Source organism: Tamandua tetradactyla, chromosome 10 (assembly GCF_023851605.1).
Source record: "Tamandua tetradactyla isolate mTamTet1 chromosome 10, mTamTet1.pri, whole genome shotgun sequence".
NCBI lineage: Eukaryota > Metazoa > Chordata > Mammalia > Pilosa > Myrmecophagidae > Tamandua > Tamandua tetradactyla.
In genome coordinates, this window is record NC_135336.1 from 372944 (window position 1) to 399637 (window position 26694).

At 40.1% G+C, this 26694-nt stretch overlaps 1 protein-coding gene and 1 pseudogene across 4 annotated transcripts in view; one reads left to right on the forward strand and one right to left on the reverse strand.

Annotated features, from left to right (window-relative positions):
* LOC143648121 (uncharacterized) overlaps positions 1 to 25415 on the reverse strand; it is a 120202-nt gene extending 94787 nt beyond the window's left edge. For all 3 annotated transcript variants that reach the window (XR_013158385.1, XR_013158384.1, XM_077117689.1), the window contains exons 1-3: positions 24709 to 25415; positions 23183 to 23277; positions 21699 to 21810 (exon numbers count right to left, since the gene is read on the reverse strand). Coding sequence is in view for 1 of the 3 variants with exons in the window: in XM_077117689.1 (XP_076973804.1) it covers positions 21699 to 21810; positions 23183 to 23265 (195 nt within the window). In the remaining 2 variants the exon portion in view is untranslated. The remainder of the gene's footprint in view (positions 1 to 21698; positions 21811 to 23182; positions 23278 to 24708) is intronic.
* The window catches only part of LOC143648122 (arrestin domain-containing protein 4-like), a 14619-nt pseudogene continuing 13180 nt past the window's right edge, over positions 25256 to 26694 (forward strand). Inside the window, exon 1 of the transcript XR_013158386.1 lies at positions 25256 to 25763. The product of XR_013158386.1 is annotated as an arrestin domain-containing protein 4-like (transcript). The remainder of the gene's footprint in view (positions 25764 to 26694) is intronic.

The following is a 26694-nucleotide window of genomic DNA, read 5'->3' on the forward strand; positions in this document are numbered from 1 at the left end:
CCCTCTATAATCACGTGGGCTTTTTTGTGTCTAGCCCCATGACTGGCCCTACTGAGTCATCTTATCAGGCTAAACTATCATCTGTGATCCAGGAGTCCACCATAAATAGGAGGCACACCCTTAACACTCAGGAATTCTATGTAATTAGAAGTTAATTCCAGGAGCCAAAGACAAAGGCAGGACCTCTGTTTTGAGAAGCCATATTCCTTACTATACAGATGTCTGCACTTTTTTGTAAGTAGAAGGGTGAATGGAGGATAGGAGCAAAAATAGTGAGTATAGAACATTCTGCAGAAAATTTTGGTTGTAAATGGTAGCATAGAAATAGGATAATAGCTAGAGGAGTATTAGAGGCAAAAAATTCAGGCTTTAGTTTTTCTTGAGGGCAGATATTACAACATGTACATGTTTGCATGTTAAATGGTATGATCCAATAATAAGAGGGAAATTGATGATAAAGAGAAAGATATAAATGAAAAATGAATGACCTTGAGGAGTGGTGGCTTGAAGCTATCTGTATCCCAGGAAAATATGTTCTTAAATTTAACCCATTCCTGTGGGTGTGGACCCATTGTAAATAGGGCCTTATAATGGGGTTACATCAGTTAACCCATTTCATGGTATTTTCTGGAGCAGACTAGGAAACTAAAACAGAAGGTGAGAGAAGATAGAATCCAAAGTATATTTGATTGGATTATTATGTTTTACATTGAAAGAAAAGGAGAAAGAGTAAGAAAGGAGATGAATATGGCATTGTTGATATGATTGGAAAAATGAGGAAGGTCATGAAATAAGAGTCAAGGCTGATGGGAGGCTTAGGCTTGGGGAGAGAAGAAATAGTATAGAAAAGTCATCTGCAATAAAAGATAAATGGGCTTACCAAGGAAATGACAGTAGTATTTCTAGCTAGCTCTGATAACTCATTTAAGGTGTTAAATTTAAAGTGAAATCAGTCAACTTGGTTATACAATATTCTCCGGCAACTGCCTACTGTTGGCTCTAGATAGTGAGATGCCAGTGTTATTGGTTTAACACAAGTTTGCAATTTTACAAGATAAGTACAACAGAGGGGTACCTACCACACCCTCTGTTAGTAATGCTATGATATAAATGGAATATTTTTAAAGCAAATGAAAGAAGAGAAGTCATAAAGGGGAGTGATGGATAGAAAGAAAACATTTCTCAATATGGTCAAGAGTTACACTGGTTGGAGTACCAGAGTAAGTGAGCTGAGAAGATGTGGTGTGGTCAAAGTGTTGGATGCTTAAAGTTAAAATTTCAAAAGTTGATGCCCAAATACCTCTTGGCATGCATGAATGCATGCATGAAGTCGAATCAAAGTAAAGTTCACCTGCAATGAGGAAATCAAGAAATTGGTAGGTAGAGAAGTTACCCATGAAGATGGTGAAGTCACCAAAAATGGTGACAAAATCAAAGATGAAAAGTAAAACTATGAAAAAGGACACAGTGGAGGTTCTTCAGAATGATACAACCTTTTGGAGGCTGTGGCTTTTAGGCAGGAAGAAGGGGAGATGCTGTGGATTGGGCAGTGAAAATACTTATTCCATCACTGAACCCTGAAATATCAGACTATAAGAGACAAATGGACTTCATTAAAGGCCCAGAGACTAGCGATGCCCTCAGGGAATAAGCAGGGTACAAGTAGAACATTTTACCTCCTAGGGAGTGTTCCACAAGAGGTTGAGGATGTAGGACAGTTCTTGCTGATCACAGACTTGGAAATCAAGAAGACAAGATTAGAAACATTTTGCAGGGATGGAGAAGAGGGGTTGTGCTGGTTTGAAAATATTATGTACCCCAGAAAAGCCATGTTTCAATACTGATTCCATCTTGGGGAGGCAGCCATTTATTTTAATCTTGATTCAATAATGTAGCTTGGAATCTTATGATTAAATTATCTTCATGGAGATGTAACACACCCAATTGTAGGTATTAACTTTTGATTAGATGGATATGTGACTCCACCCACTCCAGGTGGGCCTTGATTAGTTTACAGGGATCTCTTAAAAGAGGAAACTTTTTGGAGAGAGTTAGAAATGGCAGAAGCAACAGAACCAACAGAAACTTCAGAGCAAAACTAATACAGATGCAGACACGTGGAGAACAGAGACATGGATGTTTGGAGATGCTTGGAGCCCAGCAGACATCACCATGAGATTTTAAGCAAGCCAAAACCCAGAGAGAGACCAGGGAGGCCAAGAGATGAAAGCTAGTCCCAGAGAAACAAAGTGAGGAACCCTCACATGAAAAAAGGTTGAAAGCAAAGGAGTCCAGGAACAAGGGACCAGCAGATGCCAGCCACATGACTACACAGTTTACAAGTATTCCAGACCCATCAACCTTTCTTGAATGAGGGTAACTTCCTGTTGTTGCCTTAATTTGGGCACCTTCACTTCCTTAGAACTGTAAGCTTGTAAGTTATTAAACTATCCTTTAAAAATCTGTTTCATTCTGGTGTATCTCTTTCCAGCAGCTTGAAAATTCACACAGGGGTGATAGATAGAGTCCATTTAGGGAACATGTGATTGGGATACAGGGTACAACTGATGATGGGAAGCCTGAACTCTGGACAATGTCTGAGTCAGTCAGCCATGAGAAGTATTCTGTCCTAAATTTAAGTATAAATGGTTCTGAGTTTTTACCTTGATGTAGCTTCAGGAAAACCATTTGCTCCTCCTGGGCTCTCATGATACATCATATGATATTACCTTTTTAAAAAATATTTCACCAATTTTCTCAACCCCACTAAAAAAATAATTTTCTGCACCAATTTTGAACATATGCTAAATTAGTACATCTGCTTTAGGGTCTATCTCATGATGCTTTATTTTTTCTATTAATCTATTCTATTGAGTTTTATACTGATACATCTTTCTAAATTACTGCCAATTAAAAAAATAATTTAATACCTGCTAGGGCAAGTCCTCCTTAATGATTTTTTTATCTGTGTTAGGTTATTGCAGCTCTTCATGCATCCAATGAACATTCTAATCACATAAAGTTCAAAACAATGCCATTGGGATTTTTCATGACTTTGTTGAAACAGTAAATAAATCAGCAAAAATACCAATATCTGTGTCCACTTTTGTAGATGCCTCTTTATTGATTCAGAGCTTCTTATGCCCCTCAATAAGTTCTTTCTTCTGAATTAGATGTTTCCATTTTGTTTCTAAATGTTCATTGCTTACATAGAGAGAACATATGGTGGTTCACATCTATTTCTTTGGTACTCAGACACTTAAGGAACTTTCTTACTAATGCTAATGTTTTTTTCTAAATAATTATTTCATCTGCAAGTTAAAAAAAGTCATCTGCAAAAATTAAAACTGTTTCCCATTTCTGTGTTTAAAAATTATAATGTTTCATTTTTACTGCCTATGTATAACATATAGAACACTATTAATATCCATGCCTTGTTACTGATTATCCTGTGAGCAGTTGGGATAGCTATTGATAAATAAACTTACTGTTTTAAGTTTTCTAAAACAAATTATATTCTAAATTGATTGCATTCCTTTTGCATTACTGGGATGAGCTCTGTGTTGTATCCCTTTAATTATTGTTTGATTCAATTTGTTTAATATCTAGCCTTTTAAAAATGTGTATTTTTTGTTTTTAAAAATGACATTACTGTACCTGGCTTATTTATTATTTTATAATTAGTAACAGTATTTTATATTTTCTGAAAAAAATAACATTTTACTGAGGGTTCCAAATTTTTAGCATAGATTTATACAGATGATATATCATTTTCACCTCCTCCAAATTTGATGTTGTATGCTTTCTGTTTTTAATGTTGTTCATTTGTATGATCTATTTGATTATCTACATGAGAATGACAGAGGAATGTCTGGAAATTGTTCACCTCACTTAAATCTATCTTTTTACTTATCTGTTCTACTGTTTACAAATATTGCTTCTATATATTTATAGCTTTTTCACTTTTTAATTAAATGAGTAACTTATCTCTTTTAACTTTGTCTTACTTAATGGTGCTATAAATTTGCTTTTAACTACACTTTTGGAAGCACACAATAAGTTTTATGAGAATTCCATTTTTGCTTATAAATAATTATATTTGTAATTTCTTTCTTGATCTGATATTTACAATGACACAATTTAAATTTCTAAATTATCTGATTTAAAACTGATGTGTATTTTTACCCATGTAATTTGGGAGGATTTATTGGGGTTCAATTTTTGGCTTAGAATATGTTACCTTATTTAATATTTCCGAGTAAGTGCCAAAAAGTGAAGTAGTATTTTATTAGAGAACAAAATTTGTTCTTGAGTAGTTTTTCAATGTTATCCTTATTTGTACTGTGATCCCAGCAGGGCTAAATCAAGCGCAACAAAAACACCATAAATGGTGTAGATACTAAGACACAGCTTGGTGGCTTTCTCCTGCTCAGATTGTACTTATTTTTTATTTAAATACAAACACAGGTAATTAGCAGATAGTGGAATTTTTTTTCTTTAATAAACAGTTCTATTTTGTGGGAAACCATATTTCTATATGGAATCTCTGGATTTCAGTTAGTATAGGAAACCTGGGCTACCCACGTCAACAGCACTCCCCCTAGTGGCAGCTGTCAGAATTGCTTGCAGAGGGTTCCAGGCATGACGATATTTTTAGGTTTCATGACTTTCAAAAGTGACTTGATCTATAAATGGAATAGATCAACAAAATTTTAGGAAACTTTTTCACCTCAAAAGAGTTATAATGCTGTATTATATCAGGCTGAAGTACCTTCTGTGATTCGAATCCCAGAAAACGGCCTGGGGTGGAAATTTTTGTTACTGTTTCTTTGTTTGCTTTCAGTCATGTAGGATCAAGGAAGGTAAAATTATCTAGTTGAGACAAAATGTAATATGTACTCTAAATAGACAATAAAACACTCCAGAGTGACTCTAATATCTGTATTAGAAATTCATATGAGTAAACTCTGCGTTGTCATTTTGTTTTCTTTTTTTTTAGATTATTCATCTAAATTTATGTAAATTTCTCTGTCCAGTTCCTCCTGATCACCAGGCTATGTTTGATAACGTGGCACCATTGGCAATGCCCATAATAGCTAATGCTACTCGGTTCCATTGAAACACATGAAAAAGCATGAAGGGAAATAACTGCTTTTATCAGTGAGTGCCTATTGAAACACAATGATAAACCTCATTTATGAGACTGATGGTGATATGATAATGACATAAGTTTGAGAACACTTGGAAAGGAATATTTTCAGTTTGAAAAAGTGCTTTGGAATACATCTGGTGAGGGTGTACAACAGAAGAAACCCAAATATTTATTCCCAGCTTATTTTTATCATCACCTCAGCAACTTGAAAAGCCAAGTTCATCCTCTCCTTCAGCCTTGTAGCATCTGTCTACAATAACTACTAGTGCATCATTCCTTATCTCACAAGGCTTATAAATTATCACGTATTTCCACACTTTATTCTCAATGTAACAAAAGTTTTCGCCAAGCCAACATTTCACTTTTCCACCATAAACAGCATATTCTCAGCTAACCTATGGCTTCTTTCATATTCTCTCAGAAGAAAGGGAAAGAACTTGTCCAATTTGTACAGAAAACATCTAAATAAAGAAAGAATGCCTTGTATGGGCAGAATTACAGTCTTAAAGTGGAAAGACTGAAATACCAACAATTTTTAAAAATTCTTTTGCATGTTTTGCAGGAAAAGGATAACAGAACTTATTTTTCCATTGATTTGCTTCAAGTTTGCTTTGTGGTGGAGAAAAATGAGTTGAGGGCCAAATAAAGGGAAACAAGGGATGTGCTGAAGAACCACTTTTAAAATGGGGAAAATTAAGAGGACAGTGCCAAGAAGTGTTGAGAGGATGTCATAAAGATAAAGTGACAAGGTGAGTGCCATTGAGGAGGCTACCCTTACTCAACCACCTCATCACCAAATCCTAAGGTGGACTCTAAATGACACAGATCTGAATGGTGAAAACTTGTTCCAAATCAAGATATATATCTAACCACATAAATATAGAGAATAGGAGCAATAAAGCTAAATGTCCTTATCAAAGCATTTAATAGCCAGCATAAAGCAATCATGAATTTTGCTAAATACAGAAATATACACCCATATACAAATTGACAAAACACTAAAGGAAACAGAAGCTGCTGTTGGCATTCTCTCTTCATAGCCTTTCTCCTTAGAAACCCAGGGTAGGGCTGTCTTCCCTGTCCACAGGCCAGCCATGGGAGAGAAGGCAGAAAGCAGAAATCTGCTTCCCACAGGGTAACATTCCTCATAGAGGTTAGGACAGGGTCTCTGTTTCCCGGACCCCAGAGCCACCCAGCCAAGCACAAGTGCATACAATGGGAATATGCCACTGTGCTCAATGCATGCATTAAAGGGTCCTGAGGAATTACCAAAGAAAAGCACCCCCCATCCAACTTTGCTCCCCACCCACCAAGTACCCCCCAGCACCTGGCAGCTATTTCATTAGGAAGGCAGGGACCTGTGGCCACCTCCACCTTCCCCCAAGTTCCCATGGAGAAGTTGTTCTCTGCCTATTAGTAGCAGTAGTAGTAGTTCTTCTCCATTATGTCCAAATCATCACATTTCAATAATGTTAGAGTTGAAAATAAAACAACACATGAAGACACCATTTTGTGAGATTTTCCCCCTGCCCAAAGGTGCATACAGCAATAATTTCTTAAAGAGCTGTATCCCTGAATATTTTCCAGTTGAACTTGTGACAGTTTTTCAAATAATTAAATCAGGGAGATGCTTCCTTTTAAAATATTAAGGATTCAAGAAAGCAAAAACAAAAAAAAACCCTTTAAGGATATGCTCAGGGGAGCATGCTCAGAGATGGAAGGAGGCAGCCCCACCCTCCTCCCCTAACTGCAGCATTAAAGACCTGTGCTGTCCTGAGGAACCATTCTCTCCGGGGTCTTTCCTTCACCCACCCCCACCCTGCAGCAGCCCTTCACCTCATCTAAACAATGAAAACAAATTGTCCTCAGCTACAATACCACCAGGCTTGGGATTGGCCTGCGTGGTGCAGTAACACTGTGTGGCTTGAATTTTTACATACAGCTGCATAAAGCAATTTTCATGTAAATTTCTAGGTAAATCAGCCTGAAGTTGGTCAATTACATAGACACATACACAGAAACCATTAAGTTTGACAGAAGATTAGAAGTTGCCCTTGTTCCTTTGTATGCCTTTCCCTGGGCCTTTGATAATACCTCAATGAGAACATCGAGAACCAGGCCTGGGTGGGGAGGGAGTGGGGGAAAGCCTAAGCACCACAAATAAGCAGGGCTCAAGGCTTTGGCTCCACATCTGCAAAGACCGAGTGCAGGGAAATCAGAAAGAATGTCTCTATGGGGGAAGAAAAACTTAGTATGAATATCCACCCTCAAATGAGCAAAAAGAGGCAGGTAATTCTCTCCCCTTGTAAGGGAAAGGCATGGCCACCCCTATCCCCCTGGCATCTCCTTCAATACTAGGGATGCAAATAAACAGCCCCCCACACACAACCCCCCATGGCTCCATCACTCCCATTGGTGCAAGCAGGCTGGCTCAATTAGCTTGCAGCAGGTGGAGAAGTTTCCAGGGTCAGATGAGGATATCAGTTCTTTGGAGGCACCATTCCCTGGGAACTGGAAGCCACCAGCACTCTCTGCCCAGCCAACAACAGGAGATAGCAAACAAACCCAGCCATCTGGCAGCAGCACGTCTGGGTCCTCCATCTAAATGTCTTCCTGTCCAAAGGAGGCACATTTCTTGAACATGTTTTTTTAAGGCAACAGCATACATACAAAGGGAAAGCTGTAACCCAAACCTGGCCCAGGATGTTTGTTTATGCAATCTTTAAATAATTAATCTTCATCCCTATTGAGCCCATCACAGCATGTCAAAAATAAATGTGCTGTCTTGGCCTATTGTTTGCAGTTTAGGATTGTCAAGCTAGAGGAAAATATTACAGAGACAGAGGGAGATACATGGAGGAGGGTGACCTTTAACTGCACTACCTATAACCAATCTCATCAAATTAAAGCACTGTATATTTTCCTTAATAATCTCTGATTAAGCTGGGGCTATGAGTGGACATGAACACCCATCATTGCTATTCAGTGGGATGCCTGCTTAGCACCCGCAAAGCATTTGGGAATAAGTGAGCAAAATACTTTAATTTGATAGGGTTAGAATCCTGCAGGCTCGGGGGTGAAAGGTCCCCAACAGCTCCGCTCACACTGAATATGCAGAAATAAAAAGTAAATTGCTTACATCTGCTGCAGGCAACAGGGAAAATGATCTGATTGGACCACCGGTCTGAGGGCTCTCCATCTCTTTTGGGTTAGAGAGAGGGTTTCAGAGAATCAAAAGCTTGTAATTGGAGTAATTCTGAATTAATGGACCCACATGCACACACATGAACACACACACATTTTGAGGCAGTTGTTTGCAGAAGCCTGCCTCTTTAGGAATGCTTACAGATTACAAAGAAGCAACTTTAAAAATAACCACCTATCTCTTTCTCCACCGGCGGCGCTCCTGCCGCCAGTCAGCCAGCCCTCCTCTCCCTCTTTCTCCGCCGGCGGCACTCCCGCCGCCAGCCAGCCAGCCCTCCTCTTCCCCCTTCTCCGCCGGTGGCGCTCCTGCCGCCATCTTGCCCTTCTCTTTCCCCTTCTGCTCCGGCGGTGCTCCATCCACCATCTTATCCTTCCCTTTCTCCTCCTGTTCCAGTGGCTCTCCAACCACCACCGTGCCCCTTCCGCCTTCACCAGCTTCTCCGCCACCATCCTCGACAGACTTGCCACCCTCACATTTCCTCCTCCAGAACAGCTACTGGGGGAGTGGAGATGATACAGAGCAGCTCCCGGAGCCACGACGGAGATCAAAGGGATGGCATACCCCATCCTGGAACAGCTGACTGTCTGGGAGAACCAGCTCCGGTGAGATCGCTGAGGGGCGCAGGCTATCCCGGGCGGGATGGCAAGTGGCCGGAGTCCCTCCCCTCTTCCTTCCCGGGCCAGCTGGCAGAATTGGGAAGGCGGTCCCCTCGGGCTGCGGCAGCTGGCGCTCCCACCACGTGAGGCCCCCTGGACCAACTGAGAGAGTTGGGTCGGAAATCCCCAGACCGCGGAGAATGGTGACCGGGGGGGTCCCTTCCAAACACGTGACTCCCCGGCCCGACTGGGAACAGTGCACTCTCCTGGGCTGTGGTGGCTGGCACACTCCCACCACACTTGGCACCCCGGGCTGACTAAGAAATTCGGTCAGGCGCTCTCCCGGGCTGCGGCAGCCGGTGACCCTCCCCACGTTCGGACCCCCGGGTCGGCTGGCACACTTCCAAGCCGCTTCGGCTGGCGAACCTCCCCCACGGCGAGAGTTTTCCAAAGTTAAAGGACCCACAGCACCTTTTACTGGTGGAACCCGCAGACAAACATGTGCCACGAGCGCCACCTACTGGGCAGGATAAGAAAAACAGAACCCAGAGATTTCACAGAAAAATCTTTCAACCTGCTGGGTCCAACACCCAGGGAAATCTGACTAAATGCCCAGATGCCAGCAGAAGATAATGGATCACGCTCAGAAAATTGAAAATATGGCCCAGTCAAAGGAAGAAACCAATAGTTCAAATGAGATACAGGAGCTGAAACAACTAATGCTGAATATACGAACAGAAATGGAAAACCTCTTCAAAAACGAAATCGATAAATTGAGGGAGGACATGAAGAAGACACGGGCGGAAAAAAAGAAGAAATAGAAAAACTGAAAAAACAAATCACAGAGCTTATGGAAGTGAAGGATAAAGTAGAAAAGATGGAAAAAACAATGGATACCTACAATGATAGATTTAAAGAGACAGAAGGTAGAATTAGTGATTTGGAGGATGGAAGATCTGAATTCCAAAAAGAAACAGAAACTATCGGGAAAAGAATGGAAAAATTTGAACAGGGTATCAGGGAACTCAAGGACAATATGAACCGCACAAATATAAGTGTTGTGGGTGTCCCAGAAGGAGAAGAGAAGGGAAAAGGAGGAGAAAAACTAATGGAAGAAATTATCACTGAAAATTTCCCAACTCTTATGAAAGACCTAAAATTACAGATCCAAGAAGTGCAGCGCACCCCAAAGAGATTAGACCCAAATAGGCGTTTTCCAAGACACTTACTAGTTAGAATGTCAGAGGTCAAAGAGAAAGAGAGGATCTTGAAAGCAGCAAGAGAAAAACAATCCATCACATACAAGGGAAACCCAATAAGACTATGTGTAGATTTCTCAGCAGAAACCATGGAAGTTAGAAGACAGTGGGATGATATATTTAAATTACTAAAAGAGAAAAACTGCCAAATTGTCCTTCAAAAATGAGGGAGAAACTAAAACATTCTCAGACAAAAAGTCACTGAGAGAATTTGTGACCAAGAGACCAGCTCTGCAAGAAATACTAAAGGGAGCACTAGAGTCAGATACGAAAAGACAGAAGAGAGAGGTATGGAGAAGAGTGTAGAAAGAAGGAAAGTCAGATATGATATATATAATACAAAAGGCAAAATGTTAGAGGAAAATATTATCCAAACAGTAATAACACTAAATGTTAATGGACTGAATTCTCCAATCAAAAGACATAGACTGGCAGAATGGATTAAAAAACAGGATCCCTCTATATGCTGTCTACAGGAAACACATCTTAGACCCAAAGATAAACATAGGTTGAAAGTGAAAGGTTGGGAAAAGATATTTCATGCAAATAACAACCAGAAAAGAGCAGGAGTGGCTATACTAATATCCAACAAATTAGACTTCAAATGTAAAACAGTTAAAAGAGACAAAGAAGGACACTATCTACTAATAAAAGGAACAATTAAACAAGAAGACATAACAATCATAAATATTTATGCACCAAGCCAGAATGCCCCAAAATACGTGAGGAATACACTGCAAACACTGAAAAGGGAAATAGACACATACCATAATAGTTGGAGACTTCAATTCACCACTCTCATCAATGGACAGAACATCTAGACAGAGGATCAATAAAGAAATAGAGAATCTGAATATTACTATAAATGAGCTAGACTTGACAGACATTTATAGGACATTACATCCCACAACAGCAGGATACACCTTTTTCTCAAGTGCTCATGGATCATTCTCAAAGATAGACCATATGCTGGGTCACAAAGCAAGTCTTAACAAATTTAAAAAGATTGAAATCATACACAACACTTTCTCGGATCATAAAGGAATGAAGTTGGAAATCAATAATAGGCGGAGTGCCAGAAAATTCACAAATACGTGGAGGCTCAACAACACACTCTTAAACAACAAGTGGGTCAAAGATGAAATTGCAAGAGAAATTAGTAAATACCTCGAGGCGAATGAAAATGAAAACACAACATTTCAAAACTTATGAGACACAGCAAAGGCAGTGCTAAGAGGGAAATTTATTGCCCTAAATGCCTATATCAGAAAAGAAGAAAAGGTAAAAATGCAGGAATTAACTGTCCACTTGGAAGAACTGGAGAAAGAACAGCAAACTAATCCCAAAGCAAGCAAAAGGAAAGAAATAACAAAGATTAGAGCAGAAATAAATGAAATTGAAAACATGAAAACAATAGAGAAAATCAATAAGACCAGAAGTTGGTTCTATGAGAAAATCAATAAGATTGATGGGCCCTTAGCAAGACTGACAAAAAGAAGAAGAGAGAGGATGCAAATAAATAAGATCAGAAATGGAAGAGGAGACATAACTACTGACCTCACAGAAATAAAGGAGGTAATAACAGGATACTATGAACAACTTTACGCTAATAAATACAACAATTTAGATGAAATGGACGGGTTCCTGGAAAGACATGAACAACCAACTTTGACTCAAGAAGAAATAGATGACCTCAACAAACCAATCACAAGTAAAGAAATTGAATTAGTCATTCAAAAGCTTCCTGAAAAGAAAAGTCCAGGACCAGACGGCTTCACATGTGAATTCTATCAAACATTCCAGAAAGAATTAGTACCAACTCTCCTCAAACTCTTCAAAAAAATCGAAGTGGAGGGAAAACTACCTAATTCATTCTATGAAGCCAACATCACCCTCATACCAAAACCAGGCAAAGATATTACAAAAAAAGAAAACTACAGACCAATCTCTCTAATGAATATAGATGCAAAAATCCTCAATAAAATTCTAGCAAATCGTATCCAACAACACATTAAAAGAATTATACATCATGACCAAGTAGGATTCATCCCAGGTATGCAAGGATGGTTCAACATTAGAAAATCAATTAATGTAATACATCATATCAACAAATCAAAGCAGAAAAATCACACGATCATCTCAATTGATGCAGAGAAGGCATTTGACAAGATTCAACATCCTTTCCTGTTGAAAACACTTCAAAAGATAGGAATACAAGGGAACTTCCTTAAAATGATAGAGGGAATATATGAAAAACCCACAGCTAATATCATCCTCAATGGGGAAAAATTGAAAACTTTCCCCCTAAGATCAGGAACAAGACAAGGATGTCCACTATCACCACTATTATTCAACATTGTGTTGGAGGTTCTAGCCAGAGCAATTAGACAAGAAAAAGAAATACAAGGCATCAAAATTGGAAAGGAAGAAGTAAAACTATCACTGTTTGCAGACGATATGATACTATACGTCGAAAACCCGGAAAAATCCACAACAAAACTACTAGAGCTAATAAATGAGTACAGCAAAGTAGCAGGTTACAAGATCAACATTCAAAAATCTGTAGCATTTCTATACACTAGTAATGAACAAGCTGAGGGGGAAATCAAGAAACGAATCCCATTTACAATCGCAACTAAAAGAATAAAATACCTAGGAATAAATTTAACTAAAGAGACAAAAAACCTATATAAAGAAAACTACAAAAAACTGCTAATAGAAATCACAGAAGACCTAAATAGATGGAAGGGCATACCGTGTTCATGGATTGGAAGACTAAATATAATTAAGATGTCAATCCTACCTAAATTGATTTACAGATTCAATGCAATACCAATCAAAATCCCAACAACTTATTTTTCAGAAATAGAAAAACCAATAAGCAAATTTATCTGGAAGGGCAGGGTGCCCCGAATTGCTAAAAATAATTCTGCCATTCTCATTTCATTTCCTGAAAGTCAGGGTCAGCTCATGAAAACTTGTGAAATAGCATGCTAAATGTCATCAAATGAAGACATCCTTGGGTTTTATAATGGTTTCTGATTTTTGCAGTCCATGGAAGAAGGGAGTTTGAAAGTTGTATACTGTTAATGATTATCTGCCTATGTCCTCCCTGAAATACCATAATTAGTTATGAAAAGTATCTTTAATGAAGCTAGATACAGTTTGGCTTGGAAATAAAAAAAAAATTCTGTGTAGGTCTTTGTCTGGGTATGGATTTCAAGAAGGCAGATTTACATCAGCAGGTCTTAAAGAATTTTCCATCTGTGGCTTCTAGAAGGTATGAACCCATACCCTCTCTTTCCACACACCCTCAACACTTGGCATACAATTTCAGGGTTTTATGGAACCCCTATAATCTCATGGACTCAGGTTAAGAACTCATATTTAGCCCCTTCCACATATTTTTATTTCTTTCTTAAACTCTAACTTTAAACCCTGTTTTGGAAATTGAATCAAGTTCCCCACAAAAGGCATGTTCAGGTCCCAACCCCCAGTCCATTTTTATTTAGGACTGTTACTAGCTAAGGTGTGCCCAAGCTGATTGTCTTAATTCAATATGGCTGATATTCTTACATGCAAAGGAAATTGTACACGGGAGAAGCAAGGAAGCTGGAAGTCAGTGGAAGCCAGAAGAGAGAGAAGATATCTCCATGTTCATCACCACATGATGGAAAAGCCAAGGAACACCAAAGATTGCTGGCCAGCCAGAAGATACTGAGCCCAGGAAGAAGCCAGCCATCTAGCCTCTGAAATGATGAACCAATAATTCCTGTTGTTCAGCCAACTAATTGAATAGCATTCATTTTAGCAGCTGAGAAATTAAAACACTCTGAACCTACTAGGGTGTCTAACTAATAAGGGTCACCAATTTGCTCTCCATTGGTTGAGAGCGATGAGAACAAACTTATTTTTCAGACAACATACATTCAGAGCCCTGTTCTCAGCTCTAGATGGACACTGGAGCCACCATCTGAACAGCATGCGATAAACACCAGGGCCAGGAGTTCTCATTGAATTGATCTGAGCAGGCCCCGAGCATCTGTCTTTTGAAAGCTTCCAGATGATATCAAAGAGCAGCCCAGGTTGAGAGCCACCATTCTGGAGAGATGGGCCATGAGCTAGGTCAAGTCTAAATTCACAATTTGGCTTTCTCCTGCCTCTTTCCTCACAGCTACTCAGCAAGAAGCTGTCATGTCCAAGCTGGGGAAATGTGACATGGGCAAGAGGCAGATATTCTAATCTTATCCTTTCCCCTGTGGTATAATCCTATAAGAATACTAACAAGACTCAAATAGTAATAAACACATGCCCATATGCTGTGAATCTTCACCTCCACTCTCTGGCCACCACATGCAAAGGTCTTTAACAAGCAGGGTGGAGAAATGTCACTGATCTCCTTTACAATGTCTTTCACTGCTTATGGTGAAACTCCAGGACAGTCCCTTGATATCATATAAACACAAAGATGCCTGTTTATAATGACACCTCTGTTTCATAGGGTATCATTGGTCTCTTCCAGCCACAGTTTCCTCCAGGTAGGACTGGTCTTAAATTAAGGGTTGAGATTATGTTCATGTTAGTACTTTGTGAATTTTCCAAAGAAAAGGTTTCTCCCATCAACACTTTAAATACTTCTCTTTGAAAAGCACTGAACAGTAAATGTAAAGCTCATGGGTAGAGAGAGCACAGGTGACCAATTTTTTAATGGGTGATCCAAAAACTTAACTTGGAAAATAGCTAATAACTTCTTATGACTTCTTTACAAGTCCCTCTCTTCATTTTTCTCAAGGATGGAATGAATGGTCACCACATATTGGTGGATGAGGAGCATCTGTCCTCCAGAATACTACCTTTTAGTGGCAGAATCAGTCAAAACTTGGTGTTTTGAAGGAAAAGGCAAAAAGAAAGGAGACTATCTCAGCAATAAGGTTACCTGCATTAAAATGTTTGTTCTTGAACCACAACCCACATCCAGTTTTCAAGAACTTCTGGCTCAGCCTCAAAATTGTGATAATTAATTAAATTTCTTTATTAAGGATAATTAAATGCCCCTCTCTCTTATGTCAGCCTAAGTTTAGTGCATAAGTGAAAAGGATTATGTCTGTTGTGCTAGCAAGAGTAAGAATATTGGGCCAATGTTGCAGAGCCATCTCCGTTGTTACCCAAATATCCCACAACACTGTTACTTGAGGCTAAAAACCAAGGCTGTAAGTCAGAGTCTCCTCAGGTTTTTGAAAAGCAGTGCCTTGGGATGCTCAATTTCATGGGAGATATTAGGCATTTGGCTTTGAGTGGGTGGTTTGGATAATTTAGCTAGGATCCTGGTTATATATCTTTATGGAAAATGGCCTATTAGAAAAGAACAACTTCAAACAGTAACTTAAAATCCTGAAGGTCTTCATAGGACACAAATGGTATCAGAAGCTCCCTTTAAATACTGTAATTACAAAATATGATTTCAAAGTGAACCAATAAATACATTTCTTCTCTAACTCATGATGAGAACATTTTTTTTCCTCCCAATTGGCAAAGATAAGGAAGACTGAGAGAGTAGCATTATTACCAGCTATAATTACATGGAATAATACATTTCACAAAGTACTAACATAAACATCATCTCAATCCTTCATTTAAGACCAGTCCTACTTGGAGGAAACTGAGGCTGGAAGAGACCAAGTATCCTGTCTGGTCACAGCATCAGGAAATGGCATAGCCAGTACCCAAAACAATCTGTAGGACTCAGAGTCCATATCCACCACCACCTACATCTCATCAACAAACAAGGGCCACCATTTTTTGAACCTTTGCTATATGCCAAGCACCTTCCAAGCACCATTCCATTGAAGTGTTAAAGATACACAGCAAGGAAGGCATTAATATCTGAAGCTAAGGAAGGTTGGTGCCTTCCTCAGTTCTATACAGCAAGGGCGAGGTGGTTTGAACCTGGGAACTCAAATGCCTGCTCTTTTCATTGCCCTTATGGTCTTCACATGGGGCAGAGACCTGCCTTGCACACACCTCTGAACTTCAAGCAATACAGTCCCAGAAAAAGGCTGACAGAACCCCCACTCAACAATGTACAGCCCTGTAGCTGGTGCTAACAGCCCACCATCCTGAACAGCCACGTGGGAAGGGTTCTATATCTAGCCTGATAACATCTCCTATAAACCCAAGACCCTAAAGGACACAAGGATGATAAAACATTTGAAGATGGGAAGGGGCATTTGTCCTCTTAATACCCTTATGTCCTGTTGTCTCATTTTCCCAATTAGCCTGTGACATACTTGACTCTTAACAAAACCTTAGAAAGCTTTATGCATGAACCCTGTATTATAAGAGATGCAGAGTCCATGGGATCCATTTAAAAAAAAGTTTTCCTGGACACTAGTTATAACCAATCTAAAAATGTCAAGGAGGAAAACACATCCCACTCAATTTAAAATAGCAGAGGGAAGTTATAAAATAAATCTAACCAAAAATAGGCAAGATATAGATGAAGGAAAAGACAAAATTTTATTGAAGAGCATATAAGTTCTGGGATGGGAAGTTCAATATTAAAAAATGTCCATTCTCCATAATTTAACTGATGAATTCAATATTCTCCCAGTGCTATCCTAAACAGACACACAACTTTTTTAATGAAAACCTGACAGCTTAGTCCTAGAATTATTCTGGAAGAAAAAAATGTACAAGAATAGCCTAAATAAATTTTTAAAGAACATAAACAAGGTGGTCCTTTTCTTAAAGGATTCTATAGAAAAATCTGAAATAACTATGTGATTTTGGTGCAGGAATAGACAATAGATGAGTACAAGATATAAAACTTTAAGAAGAGATAAGTGGTTCTATGTAAATTCATTATATGATAGAAATGAATATTCCATTCAGTAAAGAAAGAGGATTATTCAATAAATTACATTAGAGGAATTAGCTATCTTTGGAGGAAGGGGCACATTAAATGTTTTCTTCACAAGATACCCAGAATATTAAAGAGCTAAAGGTAAGAATAAAATCAGTTTTTATTCTAAACCTCTCAGTATTAAAAGAAACTGTGGGTGGGTGGCAGGCTGTGCAGGGTGGCCATGGCGGGACTGCAAGCAGCTCGGTGCACAGCAGGTGGTGGGCTCCATGATGAAGAGCCTGAAGAGAGAGAACACCTGGAAGAGGTAGGGCCCTGTGTTCTGGTGCACTGCCAGCTGTTGTGAGAACAGCCAGGTGTCCATGGAGCAAGTTCATCTGTGCAGGGAGCATGGGCACGTGCCTCTGGCTCAGACCCAAGCCCTGATGACCAGTGAACAAGAGAAGTTCCAGGACCTCCTGGCCTGGTGCACCATACATCACAATGAAATAACCAGAGACTCAAGGGGTGCAGAGAGTAAGGAGCTTCAGGTGGAGGGATGGCTGGGAAGCTGTGTGGCGGACCACAGGCACTTCATCCCATCCATGATCAAGGAGATGAAAGAGGTCTGTCATCCATGAGGAAATGAGAGTCTTTGCCATTGTCATTGGGGATGAGGGCAGGCATCTTTAAGAAAGAGGAGTGGGAACTTGGGTCTTTAAATGAAGTTTATGAAGAAATTATGATGGCAGCAGTGTGAAGGAATATGTTTCCTGCCTCTGGACACTGGTTCTTTTATATACTTCAGTCCATAAAAAGTAAAATGGAAAAACTGGAGCTAAAATTTGGATCAGAGATAGCACAGAAGAATTTTATAAAGCCTAAAATTTCATGTGGCAAGTGTTTGTCCTGCAGTAGATGCTCCCAGCACCCTCCAACATGCCAAATTCTGCTTGACACATAGGTTCTATCAGGCTGGCAGTCCCCTCTAACTTGCCTGTTTGAGAAGGGGGATTTGTTTGCTGCCAACCTCCTGTTTCGCCAGGGTATCACCGCACCATTTTCTATAAATTGTAAAACAAAATCCATGAGGTCACTAATTTAGAAAGGGAAAGAAGGGCTTCTGGGATTTTTATTTCCTTGATTTTGCTTTATATGCAAGGCTCTGAAATTGTTTAATATGTGGAGATGTGAGAAAGGGTACTGAGAAAGGCTCCCTGGGAAGACTTTATCTGTCATCAAGATGTAGCTGTGTTGTTCTTGAAATTCTCACATATTATATCTCTCAGCCTGGAGTCCATGCAAATCCATGACAAGTGATGTGACACCGGGTGGAGTAAGCAGAGTGTCTCTCTCTCACTGACTGTTGTGATGGCCCTGGAGGCCGTCTACAGAAAGCAAAAGGACAATCCTCAAGTGATACTGTTCACTTGAAAGGAAAGGAAGTTGTAATAGGGGTATATACTAATATGTGAAAATGAACAGTGAAAGAGGAAATGTTGGCTGCTTAAGAGTTGTAAATTACTGCATTTGGGAGTTATTCACTGTTTTTTCTTAGAACAGAAAGACATGAAAGCCTAAACCCAGAATTGCCTGCTTAGCACCGTAAAATAATAGAGCCCTCTTCAGACATCACCTGGCAACAGAAAAGGAAGAAAAAGCAACTCAGGCTTGAGTGAGCTGTGACTCCCTGAGAGCAAAGGATAGACAGCCCCCAGTACAAATACCACATTCAGCCTGGGGCCTCTGCAGCCTGCCATGTTCCTGTCCCACCACTGATACCTTATCATTTTGATAAGGATCTTGTCTTACTACCAATTTATTACTTGTGAGAGTATAGCCTGTTTGCTGTGATATATTTTTCTAGTTGTTTAATTTAAGAAAATAAACAAGGTTTAATTCCATGCTCCCCCCCAAAAAAGAAGAAAATATGGGTAAATGCTTTATAATCTTGGGAAAGGGAAGATCTTATTTTAAAAAAACAATTGATACTATAAAGTAAAATATTCATAAATCTTACTATATTAAATATATTTATATTTAATTCAATTTAAATTAAAAGCATCTGCAAGATGAAAAACCAAGAAGTACGAGATGAAACATTTGCAATGTATAAGACCAAACTGTCAATACCTAGAATACATTAAAATAACTCCTAAAAATCAATGAGGAAAAAAGACTAACAACCCAGTAGGAAAACAAAGAACAAGGAAGATGAATCACCATTTCATAGAAGAAATATGTCACCTTAGAATATACTCAACCTCACTCATTCACTCATATTCATGTAAAGGTAAATTTAAACCACAATGAAGTTCCATTTTTCACCCATCTGATTGGCAAAAATTTCAAAGACTGGTTATATCCAAGATAGGCAAGATAAAAAATAATATAATGTGCTGTTAGTGAATATATAATCTTTTTAAAAGGCAATTTGGCAGTATTTATCTAAATTTAAAATGCTATACCCTTTGACCCAGCATTACACCTTTGGGTTTCTATTATACAGGAAATAGTTACACCTGGATACAAAGAGGTAAAGCATTCAGTATTAGTTTTATTCACAGCCCCAAATCTAAATGCCTATTAGTAGGGCTAATAGTAAATACTAATAGTAGTGCCTATTAGTAGGAATCTAAATACCTATTAGTAGGGCTGTAATTATACAAACAATGATAAGATTACATGATAAAATTCTATGTTAACCATAAAAACTATGTAGGGGGTCCTTATGTAAAATAAGAGCTTTGGCAAGTTTTGAAGTAGAAACAAACAACGACAAAAAACAAGATTCAGATTCAAGTACAGTAGGACCTTGTGTGTGTGGGTAAGACAAATAAAACTATATAAAATATATAAAACTAAAAAATATAGCCTTATGTAGCATAAAAACATGTCATTATGTTTCTAAATGTGCATGTGTTTGCAAATGCATACACAGGAAACAGGAGGTATTACTTCAAACTGAGGAGAGACGGGTGTTGGAGGTGAAAATGCCTGAATGAGCCCAAAACAAGGACATGGGCTCGCCCACACTCCCATACTCTTTGCCAAGGGTGCTGGTGGAAAACACAGGCTCTTCATTCTCTGGACCTCAGGTCGTAATGTGATTTTTCAAAGTTATAATTTGCATCATTTTCATGACAATTTTACTATTGGAATTCTTCATGAGGCATCAAATATTTGTAAGGAGGTTTTTAAGTAAAATCAATAATAGAATATGTTATCACATGGTCATTTCAAATAGAACAGACCCTTTGGGATGGAAAAGGGATATCAGAGGGCAATCATGTAGAACACATAATGTTGGGTCACAGATGAGCTTTTCCCATTGATTCTGCATTCAATATAGATCTAATTATATTTATTTAAGATCCCTAATTGTTACTTATCCTGCATGTCCTGATTTCGTGTTTGCTTGTTCACTTTCAATAATGGTAATGCAATCTACTATTAGTTCATTTGGAGGAGAAACTTTCCTCTACCTGTTCTGTTGTCATTTCAATACAACTGCATTATATATGGGTATTCCGTGAAATAAGAAGGCATGGGCTTTTCTGCTACTCATACTAAAATATCTTTAGCCAAAGAAGTTTATCAGCCCCTTTAATTAGCCCATTCTCTCCATCAAAATCTAGGAATCAGACAAAATTGTCTTCACTATTTCTTTTGGTTCTCTGATATTTTTCTCTCTCCTTAGTTGCCTTTTTGACACCTCCCTTACACTTCCTCTCAAAACTTTCCTTTAAATAAAATAACACTAATAATTTCAGATATTTCCTCCTCAACTGAACAAATCACTTTTGGAAGAAGTAGAAGACAAATTTAGGTCTTTTGGTATACAGAATACTCCATTACAGCATTAAATTATTCCCTGTAGAGTGTTACCAACACAGAGCGTATCACTGCTGTGTTCACAGTACAAACTGGTGATGTTAAAGGAGCCCATACAAGCATTAGTGAATGTCTGTTCTTTCTACTTATTAAAAAGGGTTCATCTTCCTCCCTCCCTCCCTTCCTTCCTTTCTTCTTTCCTTCCTCCTTTTCCTCTCTCCATCCCTTTCCCTCCTTTCCATCTTCCCCTCCTCTCTCTCTCTCCCTTCCTTCCTCCTTTCCCTTCTTCCCTCCTGCCCTCCCTTCTTTTCTCTCTTCCTTCTACCACTTTAACTTTTAACTTTGATATTGAAGGTTAAAAGCTTCCTGCACTGAGAAGAGGACAGAAGGCCTTGGGTTTGATCTTGGCTCTGTCATTTCAGGCCATGGAATGTGGAGCAAGCTACTTCCCCCTTTTCACCTTGGGCAGCTTGTCCATAAAATTGGGATCTCTACTTCCAGATGCCCTCTTCACGGGTTGTTGGGAGAACTGCCTGGGATTGCATATGTGGAATACCTGGACTGGTGCCCAGAAGATGTCTCTAAAGATTGGGGCCTTCACCCTTCTTTCAAGAGATGTTTGATTTTGAAAATTTATTTCCAATTCAGTGGATGAACTTTAGTCAGCAAACATATGGGTAAGCCCCCAAATTAAGACAGAGATATATGAAAGCACAAATTAAATTTATAAGATAAAAAGGTCTAGGTAACAACAAGATGAATGTCTGCATGCTACAGAAAGAGAATGATACTCATGTAGATATTCAATTACCTTCATAAGCTCTGAAGAATCAGCAAAGATAAATTGGGACTCTAGTGCTAAACACCACCGAGTCAGGATGCTGCAGCCTTGCTTCCCTTCTGCTTTGATTGTGATTAATACTCTGGACAGAATAAAAAATATTTAAAAATCAACGACCTGAGCACTGATAATAGCAGGTGGTTTAGGGAGGGAAGTTATAAATTGGAGAACACACTGTAACAAGAGGGAGATGTTTTGGGATGGAGGGTTCTCCATACTTTATTTGACTTTGAACCAAGAACAGCCTGGCAAGGAACTGCACAGAACTCAGAAGGCACAGAAACAAAGAAATCCAATCTTTCTGGTCACAGAACCAGGCAAATGGGTCCTCGCAAGCAGGATAATATGGGGGAATATCCTTGTCTTTTTTAAAATAAACTTTCACTTTGGAATAATTTTAAATTTACAAAGAATGACAAAGAACACACAAAGAGTCCAGCACCCTCATTGGTTTTCCCTCAAGTGTTATATCTATCATGGTCCATTTGTGAAACTAAGAAATCAAGATGGTATATTATTACTATTAACTAAATTCCAGATTTTATTTGGGCTAGACAGTTTTTCCACTAATTTTCCACTAATGCCCTTTCTCTGTTCCAGGATCCAGTCTATGTCTCTTTAGGCTCTTCTTGTCTAAGACAGTTTCTCATATTTTCCTGTTTTTTTCTTTTAATGACCTTAGCAGGTCAAGTATTTTGTAGAAGATCCCTCAAATCAGGTTTGTCTGATGTTTTTCCCACAGTTATACTGGAGGCATGGGTTTTGAAGAGGAAAACTACAGAACTGAAGTGCCTGTCTCATTCCATCAGAGCTGGAGTGCATGTATCAATATGAAATTGCTGCTCATGTTAAGTGTCTGCCAAGTTCATCCACTGTAAAGTCACTTCCCCCCTTCTCCCACCCCTTACATACCAAGTAGCTAAGCACAAAGTCCAGCCCATACTCAAGAAGGGATTAAGGTCTGCCTTCTGGAGGGAGAAGAATTTACATAAACTATTTGGAATTCTTTTCCAACGAAAATTTGTCTCTTCCTCACCTTTAAACACTTATGCAACCCTTTACTCCTATCATTATGGGATATATGTATGTATTTTTCTTCTCTCCTGGTCCTGTCCTGATGGTGGCTGCCATCACAGCTGCACTGGGGTGGGGGGTGGGATGGCTCAAGCAATGCAAACCCAGAAAGAAAACTCATCTCTCTGGCCAGAGGAAATGGGAAAGGGGGACCCTGTGGTTTGAATCATATTAGAAGAATATTCATTATTTTTTCTCAATTTTCCTTCATCGTTTTGCCCTCAGAGTGGCCCCAAATGAAAGAACTAGTGAGGCAGCTGATGGCTAAAACTCCTGGAGAACCCCCCATATTTTTATCCACAGGTCTGGAAAAGCAGTACTTGGGAGCCACAGATCATCAGGTGACTCCTGGAGAAGAAAGAGATGGAGAAGGGGATTACCTGATTCTGTGTAAGAGAAGGCTACTCATGCATGGGAAATGACCAAAGCAGTAGATCAAAGGCTTTGAGAACTCCGATGGCATTGGAACAATTGCCTATGAGTGAGAAAGAACTTAGAGTCTGAAAATAATCAAATTTATAGGCTGTGGAAACAGAAAAGCAATTGACATTCTCCAGATGATTTTAGCAGGACCCAGAGCCTCGTAACATAACATTTAAAACATCAAGGATATAAATAAAATTATTCATCATCTTAAAAAATTAATAAATAAAGGCAGGAAAATGTGACCAGTCCTCAAGGGAAAAGGCAATCAACATATAACCACCTGGAAATGACCCAGATATTGAAATTTTCAAAGACTTTAAACTATTTCAGCCACGCTTCATGAGATAAAGGTAGACACTCTTGAAATAAATGTGAAGATATTTCTATTTCTTTATTAGAAAGAGAAATAGAAAATAATATGAAAAAAGAACTTTTAAGAACAGAAAAGTACAATGTTTGAAATAAGGAATTCACTGCATCACAATGTAAAAGGCAGATGACAGAAGAAGAGAGTCCATGAATCTAAATTATCCAATCTCTAAAAGAGAGAAAAAAAAGATTGAAATAAAAACAGAGCTGCAGGGACATATGGGACAATATCAGAAAGATCTAATATTCAAGTCATTGAAGACCCAGAATGAGAGGAGAAAGAGATCAGCACAGAAAAAAAAAAAGAGAAAAAACAAGAACTTCAGGAATAATGAAAGAATAACAAATATGGTAAATAATTTGGTCATATAATAGACTCGTTTTCTCTTCTTGAGTTCTTTAAAATACATATAACTGTTGTAAATAAAAATGTAAATATTGTCTTGTAGATTTTTCAATGTATATAGACACAATACGTATTACAACCATAACATAAAGGTGAAGATGTAATACACATGAGAATTATAACATAAAAGGGTACATTATTATGGCAGTGTGAAGCGGTTATGCATCCTAGAAGAGGCCATGTTCTTTTAATCCATTCCTGTGGTGGTAGACCTGCAACAGCAACAATAAAACAAGCCACATCAAGAAAGATTTTAAATCTCAATATATTATTCAACTGGTGATAACACCTCACAAACTTGGGAGTTTTGACGAGGGGAATATTTAAAGGAGTTTGGAAATGACCAGAAATTAACAGCTATGCTAGATGGTAAAAGAAATTTAGAATACAGGAGGAACGGAGGACTAAAGAAGAAAAAGAAATCAAGGACAGTCAGAGGAGCTGTGAGCGTGGGAAATAAGTCATGAAGGCAGGTGGAAATTTTCGTGAACTGTCATATTGAGGTGACGAAATCCTTCAGGGTGCAGCGGAAACTTGGGTGGCAGATATTGTTTGGACACAGCCTAATTCGTGACAGTATTTGGAGCAGGGAGAAGAATTAAAGGTTCAGCCATTTCCATCTTGGAAGGGCTGGGTGCCCACTCCTTAGTGGGTAGCACCTGGTGTACAACCGCAGTCCTCATTCTTTCTCTCAGCCGCTCTTACCTAGGCTAAGAATTCTGAATCCTGGCCAAGTGGTTAGTAGATTCCAGGTTTTCATTGACATCCGATGCAGCCAGACCCCAACATCTCACAAGGAAGCATTGCTGAGTTTTACTTTCCAGGGCATTAATCTCCATCTAATATTACAAATCAATTCACAAAAACAAGGCAGTTTCAGCCACAGCTTCAGGCTCTGGAGCGAACCCTTCTTGCTAGTAGAAATCCGCCCTCTTGCATAACCATAGGAATGGCCAAAGCTCCCGGAGTCAGTGATACTCCGCTCCGCCCTGCCCAGACAGATAGTGTTTCCCACTGTCTGTCCACATGGGCACACAGCCTCACTATTGGTCTCTGCCCAGTACTGTCTTTTCCCAGCCAATAAGAGACTTGTGCACATGCACACTTGTGTCTTCCCATTGGCCACCATCTCCAGATCACGCACTGCCTTCCTGCGCTACACCATGCATGGGGGCGCCAATGAAATGACTCAGTGACGACTGACAACCAATCGGCAAAGCACAGAACTCACCGCTGGCCTATAGGCGCACGCCCGGGGTGGGCTATCCCGGGCCCTTTCCCTTCCCAGCTGGGTTTGTTAAAGGGACAGGCTCCATGGCGTGCTGGGGCTCCACCAGAGACCTTCGGGCGGCTGTGGAGACCCTTGGCGTGCAGCGGGAGACCGTGACAGCGGCACCGCTGTGCTGGGCACCCCGAATCAGGCCCGCTGGCGACCTCCGCGGCTGGGCCGCGTCACCCGGCGGGATGGGCGGCGAGGCGAGGTCCGTGGCGATCGTGGGCTTCGAGGGCGGCATGAAGAGCCTGGGTCTGGTGTTCGAGGACGAACGCAAGGGCTGTTACTCGAGCGAGACTATGGCCAGGCACGTGCTGCTGGGGGCAGCCGAGCCTGTGGCCCTGCGCGCACTGTGCCTGGAGGCCCAGGGCCGCACCATCGCCTCCTGGGGCCCGAGCATCCGTCTTAGCACCGCGGTCCCTGCCGCAGCCTCGGAGATGGAGTACCTGAACGTGGGCCTGAGCCTGCGAGAGCCCCCGGCTGGCTGGTGAGTGCCGCTCTGCCTCGACTCCCCATCGGGGATGTGGGGATTCCCGGGCAGGGACCAAGGTAGCTGGGAGGGGCGCGCCGGCGAAATGCCTTCCTGGCCATGGACCCCGCCGGGATTTGGAGGCGGGGTCCGCAGGTGGGGTGGCCAGAGCTTCACTTTCATCGTTGGTGACGAGCGAGAACAATGCCTGCGCCCCCTACCTCCCAGCAACTGGGACTGTCTGGGACCGGGAAGGGAGCAGGCATCGCCATGGGACATGTGATGGACACCCAGGGATGTGGGGCTGTAGGTCCATTCCTGGACAGAGGAACCAGGGCCTATGAGAGGTTTCATTCCCTGATGCCCAGTGTTTATGGGCCTTCTGGACTCATCCTTGGTTCAGGATGAATGAGCAAAATATGTTCAGTTTTGGAAAGAGGGGGAAGTAGTTCCCAAGGAGTGGAAAGTGGTTCTTGACTTGGCCACTGTGCTTGGTTTCCCTCCTCTTGGGGGTGGGGGTGGAAGCAACTTTTTAAGTTTGGCCTCTATCTTACATTGTTTGCCCTTATTTTTTATTTTCTTCTTTTTGTCTCTCTTTGCCTCCTCCCTCTTTCAAGTTCTGGATGTGGTTATAGTTCCTGGGGGGCTAGAGGCATTGCCCTTTCTGTGTCCATTCTTTGTAAGGCCAATTAATAGTGTAGGCTTTTGCAGAAGGGCTTATATGTGGGAGCTCCCTAAATGGGTATTAGGTGTAAAAATTAATTCTGTTAATCATGAAAGTAGTAGGAACTGAGTCTTAGTCTTTCAGTCAGTGGAAACTTTTAAACTCTTTTACCTTCCTGTCTCTTCAGATTTGTCCTTAAAATAAATACAGTGGTACATACCTTTTTCCCATGATGAGCAAAATACTTTGTATTTATGTGCTTACCCTTGTGAAGGCTTATTAAAA